General features: G+C 60.3%; 2 protein-coding genes across 7 annotated transcripts in view; one reads left to right on the plus strand and one right to left on the minus strand.

Moving 5' to 3' along the window:
• Window positions 1-2,795, minus strand: part of SPTBN4 (spectrin beta, non-erythrocytic 4) — a 25,041-nt gene extending 22,246 nt beyond the window's left edge. For 2 of the 6 annotated variants that reach the window (XM_070764777.1, XM_070764774.1), the window contains exons 1-2: window positions 1,980-2,789; window positions 418-642 (exon numbers count right to left, since the gene is read on the minus strand). In XM_070764777.1, the coding sequence (XP_070620878.1) occupies window positions 418-580 (163 nt within the window). In that variant the 5' untranslated portion in view covers window positions 581-642; window positions 1,980-2,789. Of the gene's footprint in view, window positions 1-417; window positions 1,814-1,979 lie in introns of those variants that run through there. The other 4 variants (XR_011560355.1, XM_070764778.1, XM_070764776.1 and 1 more) reach the window with 4 other exon arrangements.
• Window positions 2,196-6,717, plus strand: BLVRB (biliverdin reductase B). The gene is made up of 5 exons (XM_070764793.1): window positions 2,196-3,154; window positions 4,354-4,515; window positions 4,601-4,690; window positions 5,728-5,859; window positions 6,086-6,717. Exons 1-5 carry the CDS (start codon window positions 3,040-3,042, stop codon window positions 6,247-6,249), a joined length of 663 nt encoding a protein of 220 aa, XP_070620894.1. The 5' UTR covers window positions 2,196-3,039; the 3' UTR covers window positions 6,250-6,717.
• Window positions 6,718-10,081: the final 3,364 nt, after the last annotated feature.

Here is a 10,081-nt window from a genome sequence, read left to right on the forward strand (position 1 = left end):
TTCCTGGACCTAACCCAGGGAGGTTCCTGGGGCCTGGTCCAGCAATCCTCTCCCCACCTGCCCCCTCTTCGCATTTCAGGGCTCAGCGCTTCAGGAAGACCAAACCCCCTCCTCCTCTGTTTAAAAGCCTGTTGGCTCCACCCTTTCAGAGGGGAAGCACCAGGGTGGGCTGCTGGCCAGACCGGGGGGGGCACCAACACACAGTGGGGTAGTGAAAATGGAGGGCCCCCCCAGAGCACCCAATTTGCACTGAAAGATTTTGGAAGAAGACGCAGGGCGTCCTGCCTAAGCCACGCCCACAGCGTGGTAGTAAATATTTTGGCAGCCCTCCCCTGGGAAGCGCCCTCCATTGGTTGGGTGCCCCTCCCCATCGGCCGCCTCCTTTCCTGCCCAGCAGGCGGGGGAGGGGAGGCCTACCGGCCAGGGCCTTGATCCGGGAGCATTCGAAGAGCTTGACGGTGGCGGCCGTGGCCTCCTCCCACGCCCGTGGCTGGGGCGGCTCAGTGCTCTCCCATCGGGTGTTACTGAGCTGCTGCTGGGCCTCCTGGTTGTCCAGCTGAACGGGCACAATGTTTGCCATGCTGCTGCCTTCCTGGGAGCCCCATAAAGGGGTGACATGAACCCCGGAAGCTGCGCCAGCCGCTCACCTGCTGAGTTCAGGATTCCAAAGAAAGAACAAACGGGAAAATGGTGGCCGGCTGCACCTGCTGTGCGATGCCCACCCCTGCCCCAAAGACCGGGTGAGGCGCCTCCAGTGTTCCCTGGCCTCCCCCTTTCAACCAGGCCCCAGGGCAGCTGGGCAGGCCAGGCCGAGAAAAGGCAAGAGGGGCCCATTAGGGGCCCAGGCCCTTGCTGTCCCCGGGAGCAGAGGAGAGGGCTCCCCGGCAGCTCCTCTGTTTGAACCAGCCCCCTCTTTCCCCGTGTGTGTGTGTGTGAGTGCAAAACCTTCTCCAAACTGCCATGGCTTCCTCTCCTCCCCTAGGAGCTTGTCTGGCCCATTGTAGGAGACTGGGAATCAGAAGCCCCCACCCCACCCGGGAGGAAAAACTGGGGCAGAAGCACTGCAGGTTACATGATGGAGAGTGTGTGTGTGTGGGGGGCTCCCGAGTCAATTGCAGGAAGAGGGGAGGGGGTGGAAGGACACAGTCTGACCCCCATGAAAGTCTCCCTCTGAGGGAGTATCCCAAAGTTTAAGGGGGGAGTAGGAGTGGGTGAATTGCCCCAGGACAAAAGCATCAGGCCACAGCCACATGGGATGACAGAATAACCCCCCCCCCATTTAAGGCAGCCTTGGCTCTCCACATTTGGTGGGGTTCCGCAGAGGGTTTCAGGTGCCCTGGGGGGGCTGCCCTCCTCCAAGAGCCGCCCAGAGAACAGGGGGGTCCCCAGAGTGGCCCATCGAGGGAGGGAGGGGGCCGGGGGGGATGGAACTCAGCCGAGGCACCAACTGCCCATGGCAGGCGGAGGGGGGCTCCGGGACAACACCCCTCTCCAGGGGAGCAAGATGGGCAACATTGACAGACCCATTGGGACACCCCAAATATGCACATTTTGCCCCCTTGGGAATCTGGAGCCCAACACCGCAAGGCCCAAGGAGAGCTGCTGTTTCATCGGTCCAGGCCTGGCCTTGTTTGGCTAAAAAGGGCTCAGCGAGGGAGGGCGAAGGGCCTGGACCATGCACCGCTGCTGCTCTCCGGAGGGGGCCAGACGCAGCCCCGGGCACAGAAGACCTCTCGCCACCGCCCGCGGCTTGCAGCCCCAAGCAACCTTCCTGCTCCTCCCCCGCCTGGGAACGGCTCTGCCGCGGGTGGGGAGGGGGGGGGGCTCCGTAGGTGCAGGCCTGCTCTGTCCTCTCCCGAGAGGCGCCCGGAGAACCGGCTCCGGCTCATCTCCGCCTCGCTCCCATTCCTGCTCTTGTCGTCAGAGCCCCCGGGGGCCCTCGGGCCGCCTCCCCAGAGCGCAGCCGCGGCCGGGCCGACCTCACCTGAGCACCGGCCACTGGCGGGGATCGAACCCTCCCTGCCGGCGAGGCGGCGGCGGCGGCCGGAGGAGATGCTGCTGGCGGGCGCAGGAGCAGAGCCGAGCCGCCCGGCGAGGCCGCTACGCTTGTCTCGCTAGCGCCGTCCTGGCCGAGCAGCCAATCCAGGAGCGCCGCTCTGCCCCTCCCCGAAAGCTGGAGAGCCCCCCCCCCCGCCCGTAGCCGCTGCAAGGGGCGCTTTCCGGGAGCGGCGGCCCCTTTCTGCCGCCGGTCAGCAACCCCGGAGCACGCGGGCTGGCGGAGAGATGCCCGGCGGGTCTGCGGCAGCAGGCGGGGGCGAGGCGGGTCACCTTGCGCCCGCTTTTGGCCGCCTCCCGCCCAGCCGGCCGCTGGTTGCTGGTGGGAGCGAGGGGAAGCGCCGAGGCGGAGCTGCAACTGGAGGCGAGGTCTGCCTGCGCGGCTGCGGCGGAAAACACCGGAGCAGCGTGGACGAGGCGGCGGCGGCGGCTCTCGCCTGTAACTGAGCCGGCCCGGCCAAGCCGGCGGAGGCACGACGGGGGCCCCCACATGGCTGAGCCGGGGAGCTTCGGCCAGGAAGCGGAAAGCCGCGCGGGCACATCCCGCCCCAAAAGACGGCGGCGGCGGAGCCTCGCAGTCTTCCTCTGCCGACTGGGCTCCGGGTAAGCCCCCCACCCTCCTCTCCTCTCCGCTTAACGCGCTGCCCTGTTTTTCCAGCCGCCGGGCCGAGCCGGGCAGCAATGCCCAGGGAGGCGCCCCGGCCGAGGAGGCTCAGATTCGCCCCCCGCCCCAGCCGCCCCTTCCCGGACGGCCCCACGACCGCTTCCCCCGGGCGCCCAGCGCCGGCGCGCGGCTCTCCCGAGAGGCAGCTGCGCCGGTTGAGGAGACGGGCTTCGGTTGCGACTCCCGGACGCCCCGTCCGCCCGCCAGGGAACCGAAGGGCCAGGCGCCGCCTTCCGCTGGCCCTGCCTCTCCGGGCGGGGCTCCAGGCGGAAGGGCTTGCTTCGGCCCTGGGCTGAAGAGGCGAGGACGGAGGCGACGGCATGGAGGGAAGCCGCGCGCCCGGAGGACCCGCGCCCGCAGCCTGCAGGAAAATCGCCATCTTCGGCGCCACCGGCATGACGGGCCTGGCCACTCTGGCGCAAGCCCTGGACGCCGGTGAGGCAGCGCTGCGAAAGGACGCGCTCGAGACGGGAGGCGGCGCTGCTTCCCCGGAGAAGCCCCGCAGCGGCTGACACATGAGGGCGGGTGGGCGGGTGGGGGCCGCGTACACTGCCTTGCACCGTGGTGGGCTGCTGTGCGTGGTTTGCTTGCGAAGTTGCGAGAATCAAGGCAGCCTTTCCCCGACGGGCGCTGCCCCTGCACGTGACCGAGGCCCTCAGTTCCCGAGGCCAGAATCAGTGGGGGGGGGGGGAGAGAGCTTGGTGTAGCAGGTGAACCCCAAAGCAGCCCCGGCCGCGTTCCGGTGCGCTTGACAGGCTGAAGCGACCGGGGCTGGTTAGGGCCCCGGGACTCTATCAGAAGTCACCTGGCGTCCTGCCCCCCTGCCTGCCCTGTGCTGGGCACTGATAAGGAGGAGACTCTGGGGCCAGCCCTGCAAGGACGTCGGGCCTCCTTTGGCAGTTGGGCTAACCCTGGAGGCTTTCCTCCAGCGGGGGTGGGGGCGTCCTCCCTCCCTCCCTCCCCTGCCTGCCTGCCTGCCTGCCCTGGCGCTTCTGGGTTTGAAGGTACAAAGGTCCTCTGGGTTAGCAGCTTGTGAGGCCATGGAAGGAGGAACGGAGGCTTCAGTGCCAGGGTGGGGGGTGGGAGGGCTTGGGCTACCTTGAAGGGGGGCTGAGCTGCCTAGAAGGGTTGGTGCTGTGCTCTCAAACTTGGCACAGAGGCAGAGAAAACACCAGGATTGCCCAAGGAAGCTCAGGTTAATTTTCAAAAGAAAAAACAAATCCACAAAAAGGGGATTATTTGGAAGGGCCCATTTAAGGGTAGTGAGTGGCATGGCAGAACATATAAAATAGTCCTTAAAGAAGAAGGCTTTAGAGGAGAATGGTGGGAAAAAGAATGTTCGATCACACAAAGCATTTTAATGCTGAACAGGTTTAGCCTTTCCTCTGTAATTTATGCCTTAAATATGTGAACAATTCGAGAGAGAGAAAAAATACCTAACCTTATTTTAGAAAGACAAAGCATGTCACAACCTGAGGAGACAATGAGAGAGTCAGAGCAGAAGGATGGGGGGAGAAATTCCACCTCTGAAGCCCCCCACCACCCCCATGGCCAACCGTCAGATTCCCCGGCGGCCCTGAGGCTTCCTAGGCCGCTCCCTTTGACCTCTTCTGCTTCCTCTTCCCCCTTGCCAGGCTACCGGGTGACAGTGCTGGTTCGGGACCCCGCCCGGCTGCCCCCTGACCTCCAGCCAGCGCACGTGGTGGTGGGAGATGTGCTGAACCGGGCAGACGTCGACCGGGCCGTGGAGGGACAGGACGCCGTGATCATCATCCTGGGCACCCGCAATGATCTCAGTAGGAACGGTGGCACCCCCTCCCCCGCCTCCCCCTCTCCCGAAGCCTCAGAAGCCTCACGCAGGTTTCCTTCCCCGCCTCCCAGGTCCCACCACCATGATGTCCAAAGGCACCCGGAACATCGTGGAAGCCATGAAGTCCTGCGGCCTTAGGAAGGTGGTGGTCTGTCTCTCAGGTAGGCGTCTGGTGGAAAGCCCCGAGGGCCCCCCTCCTGCCTCCAGGACTGGATCTCCAGCTGAGCAAAGGGGCGGAAGCCCCCCCCCCCCGGGTTTCCCTGGGGGAAAGAGCTGGGAGTTAAGAGACTGGAGGAATGATTCCATTGGCCGGGCAGTTGGAGGTTGGAAGGAAATGTGGGATGCTGACCTCACTGCTGCCTTTCTGCAGACCAAATAGGGGGTGGGGCTCACAGCCCCCCCCAAGGGGTGTGCAGAGCTGTCTTGGATTCCTGCCTGGGGGGTGTTGCCTTCCTCGGCCTCCACAGCCGCTTCCTGATAAAGCCACACTGCACAAACAGCATCTCACAAACCTTACTGTTAATTAACAGCTAATTGTTTGCATTAGCAGTCTTCCAGAGTTCAAAAGTAAGTCTTTTCTTTTTCAATGGCTGCTAATTAGGATCCTCAGTAGTCTGCCTAATCAAATAAGTCTAACAGCCTTTCATGTAAAGCAGATCACACACACCTTTTGCTCTTCTTTGGTGAGCCGGCAAGGAACAGTTTGCAGAAATCTACCAAGTTCAAACAGGAACAAAGACGGAGGCTTGAGTTGCAAAGACAAGATATGGAAATGGAGTTGCTTCTTGCAACTCACCCATTCATGTTCTTCGGTTAAATAGGCTTCCGGAATGGCCAATTATCCCCAAGTCTTAATCCTGAGTATTCTTCCGCCTCTGGAGCCATTCCTGGCTTTTGGCAGCTATGTGCATGCGCACATTGAGAACAGGCTCACTCATGTCAGCCTCTGGAGGTTCTGGAGTCGTTGGCTGAATCCCTGCCTCTGGCATGGAGCCTTCTCCAGAGTCCAGGCCAGGCCCAGGTGCCTCCCCAGCTTCCTCGCGGGCTGCCAGCTGCACAGGCCACTGGTGGACTGCAACGTTTCCTTCTGACCGTCCATCTTGGGGGTGTTGCAGTTCCCAGGGCCCTCTGGACGCTCCCTCTCCCCGCCAAGAGGGTGGCGGAGTGGACTCGGCCTAAGGCAGTCGGCTTCTTGCAGCTTTCCTGATGTGGGACCTGGACAAGGTTCCTGCCAGGCTGCAGCCAGTGACCGAAGACCACATCCGGATGCAGCAGATCCTGAAGGAGTCGGGCCTGGACTGCGTCTATGTCATGCCCCCCCACATTGCAGGTGTGTCCTGGGCAGAGGTCTGGGGGTGGGGGCAACCGGTGGTTCAATCTGGGCGCAGGGAGGGTTTGTGACTGGGGAGCTGGTTGGCCAAATCATGCGCACGCACACACGCACATTTTCCACCGGTGGAATAACCCACAACCACATCATGTAGAAACATGCCCCCTCCCCAGTGGGGCTGTGCTTGGCATGTGGCTTCTGGCAATGGGTGTTCTTCCTCCTGCAGGTGACCAGCCCCTCACCGGCGACTACACCGTAACCGTGAACACCTCGAGCGGTGCCCGGGTTATCTCAAAGCATGACCTGGGCCACTTCTTTCTCAAGTGCCTGGCTACTCCTGAGTACGATGGGAAAAACGTCTACCTCTCCAGGCATTATTCCAAGGAATGACCCTCCTCCCCAGAAGGCTGGAAAGCTGCCCCCAGTCCCTCTGTGCTGACCCGCCTCTGAATCCGTCCGGTCTGCAGAAAGGGCTCTTGGGCCAGCAAAGAGGTTTGCTACACAGAATGAAGGTGCAACCAAAGAACAAATGGCTTTGGGTCTCTTCTTGGAGCAGCGGGTTGGACTCGTGGGCCCCAAAGGTCTCTTCCAACCCTGTGCTTCCATGTCCAAGCTCCTCCTATCAGCAGAGGGGAGGCTGGGTGTGGAGGCCCCCTTGAAAATTAGGTATCCGGCTATGAACAACCCATCAGAAGTAGTAAAAGGCTGGATGGCCAGTCGCTGAATATCCCCAGGTTAACGCTCACCTTCCTCCTGTGTTGCTAGGAAACCTTAATTCGTGTTGGTGCTTGTAAAGTTCTGTGCAACTTGAAAGCATGAGTAGCTAATCCAATAAATGCGAAACTCTTTGGATGGTCACCTGATTACTGGGATCTAATTAAGAACTGACTTGAACCCTTCAATTCTCTGGGTTGTGGTTACAAGGCAAAAAAGACTGAGGTTCCTGCTGGGGGGGGGGGTTTAAAGAGGGATTGTCGATTGGGCCTGCTCCGTGTGTGTGTGTGTGTGTGTGTGTGCGCGCGCGTGCGTGGCCACCCACCCTGCGTGGCCATTGTGGTCCCGGACACGCAGAGGTCAAGGTAATAAACACAGGTGGGCCTTCAGTGGGCAACAGCTCTGCTGCTTTTCAGGCAGGGAAACATGAAAAAACAGGATTTCATGAATATTAAAATAGAAAGTTTAACTAGTTATCACACCAATTCAATTAAAAATAGTCATGACTATGATTGCATAAGCCACAACACCACCGCCAGTTTGGCACAGCGGCGAATGGGCTGGAGGTGGGAGTTCGAGCCATGACTCTGGGCCGCCCTCTGCCCCGCCTCGATCGTCGGTTCCCTTAGTTGACCTGACAGTATTGGAAGACGGGGAGGGGGGCTCCCGAGACCCTCCCCTGACCGACGCCGCTACTGAGGAGGCGGCCCTTTCGGTGCTCCAGCAGCGCCTCTAGGGGTCGCTCTCTCCCCAGCACGCAGTCGAGGCGCGGGCTCCGCAGCAGCGCCTCCTGCCGAGCAGATCCCAGGACCGCTGCCTGCCCAGCCAATCAGCGCATGGGGCGTCGGGCCCGCTTCCTTCCCTCGCGCCCGCCCACTTTCTGGAGATGAGGCCTTCGTGGCTTCTTCCGCCCCGAGCGACCCTCCCCTCGGCCAACCGGAGGCGTCCGCCTGGAGCCGACGAGGACTCTTGGGAGGTGGCGGGCTCGCGTGATGCCACCGCCCCTGCTCTGCTCTCCCGGTTCCACGCCTGGACCGGATCTGCCTACGGGGACGTCGGGCCCTCCACGTCGGACGGCCTCCCCGGCGCCGCGGAGGCTTTCTGCTCAGGCGGGGAGCGCAGGGGCTACGCGGGCGCCGCCAAGGAAAAGGGTCGGCCCTGCCTGCTGGGAGTCGGGCAGTCTCAGGGGAAGAGAAGGAGGCGCCTCCGCTGCTCCTCCTCACGCGGAGACCTTTTCAAAAGGAAAGCGACCAACTTGAAATGATTTGGGTCCTCAAGTCTTCACATTCAGTCACAAAGCTCCGCAGTGGCCTAACGAAGCTTTTACTAAGGGGCGGAGGGCATGCCAGGACTTCTCGTCTCCAGAACGGCTTTCCCTCCCCTGACCTGCCTGGGTGGGGGAGCTTCAGCGGGCTGGTCTCTTTAGGGGAGCAGAGAGCGTGAGACCCCCACAAGAGTGGTGGCCTCAAGGACTAAAAAAGGTGAAAAAGCTTCATCCCCTTAAATTGCTGGGAAAAATTCAATACTTTCATGCTGGCGTTGCCTGCATTCTGTCTATCTGCGAAGGCGGGACAGGCAGAGGGTCTTTGCTGACGCAGGGTCTTCTCCTTTCTTGCCCCCAAAGCCTCTTGCCTAGGCCGGCCCAGCTGCTGCTTTCCCCTCTGGCCTTGACAACAATGGCGGCCGCTCCCCTCCCTGTGCTGCATGCCGTCTTTTCCAGGGAGCGGGTTAGAATTCCGGTCTGCACTAGGCAACTCCTCATTTGGTGCTGGAAGAGGAAGACAGACTCTTTGATGGATGGAGGCAGTGCTGGGCTTGGAAGGTGGTGAGCAGCCCCTGCGCAGAGACCCAAAAGTAGTTGCTGGAGAGAGAAACTCCGGGAAAGGGGGGTCCGTGCAGGGGACAAATTCCGAACGGGTTCGGCACCTGAAGGTGAAGAAAGTAGCACTACTAGGGGTGGATCAAGGGCCCCCCACCTAGCCCACCCATTTTTCTTCCTCACTGACAATCCCGGCTGTGAATGGGAAAAGGAGAGGGGGGGCACTGCCTGGTCTCTCTCCCCCCCCCCGCTGCCCCTCATGGAGAGTCTTCCCGTAAATGGTGTGATGAGTCCATCTTTAAATTTTCTAAGCCAGTGACGGCTTCCAACCTTGCAGTGGAATTCATGATGGTTGGAGTTGAACAGGGTATAAATTATGTTTTACTAATTACTTGTTTATTGAGGCGACAACATAAGGTCACATAAGGCCATCCTGCCTCACTTTACCCTGCTCTGTGAATCAGGAATGGAGTAAAGAAAGGGGGGGACTTTCCCCTTTGCCCCTTCTCAAGTCTTCCCAAGAAGTTCTTCATCTCAGGACTATCCTTGGCCCTTTCCTGCAAGTTAGGTTTCTGTGTTTACATTTAAATGTAGACGAAGGCTGGCCCCATCTGCTTTTGAAAAAACTTTTTGCATAAAAAACTTTTATGTTCTTTGTGGGTCATTTGATTGTGGCAGAGGTTTGATGAGCAAATAGATAATGAAAAGAAAAATGAAAACTCTGGGGGAAGAGGGCCAGTGGTCTGCAGAGATTCTCCCTCATCCAGGCCAGGGTTCTCCCAGAGTTGCTTTTTCCAAAAGGAAACTGGACTTTCTTATTTATTTTTTTCTTTGAAAAAGTTTCATTTCTAAGAAGCGAAACATTTTCAAAAGAAGAAAAACCCCCCAAGAATCTCCAATTTCTTTTTCCAAAGGGCATCTTCGGAGAGGGGCGGCATACAAATCTAATCAATCAATCAATCTTTGGGACAAGTGGGTAGGACAGAAAATGACACTGGTCCTCAGTGTGCACAGTCTCGCCCAACTGCCATCACCTCTCCCACAAACCGACCCGGTTCTCCAGAGCTGTGTGACCTGCTGCACTCCAAAGTGCCATCCCAGTTGGCAGCGCTTGAGACCCGGATACTCCATGGGGCTCCTGAGGGACTGGGCTGGAGAGGGGTATGCTTGTCCCGCCCCTCTGCAGAAAGGCAGCTCCCAGTTGGAGGAGGATGTGCCAAGAGGGCTGAGGTGGAGTGGGAGGCTGTGCAGACCCCCCCCAAATTCTTCCTGGCAGCCCCCCTGAGCTTCTGGCGATGGCCTCTCGCTGGGCCCAGGCTGAAGAGGTAAAGGGGTGCCTCCCCTGGAGGCCAGGCCCGGATTCACCCCTACAGAACCTGGAGAGGCTTCCCCAGCCACCAGCAGAATTAAAAGGTGAAAAACACAATGAGAACACAACTCCTGCCAGGATAAAAAGGTGCATTCGGATTCCCTGAGTGCGGAGTCTTCCAGGAAGTTGTGGGGGGGGGGGCGTGCTTTCTGCCTGCAAAGATAAGATGCCAGTCGTAGGCTCCGGGGGGGGCCCTTTGCGGAGAGCGAGGGATGCCCAGCCCCCCCCCCGTGCATTTCTCCGCTCCCTTCTCTCGGCTGGTCGCTTCTTCTGCCTGGCCGGTTGTGACCCGCGCCGCCTGGTCCGCTGGGTGGGAGGGC

Source organism: Erythrolamprus reginae, chromosome 11 (assembly GCF_031021105.1).
Source record: "Erythrolamprus reginae isolate rEryReg1 chromosome 11, rEryReg1.hap1, whole genome shotgun sequence".
NCBI lineage: Eukaryota > Metazoa > Chordata > Lepidosauria > Squamata > Dipsadidae > Erythrolamprus > Erythrolamprus reginae.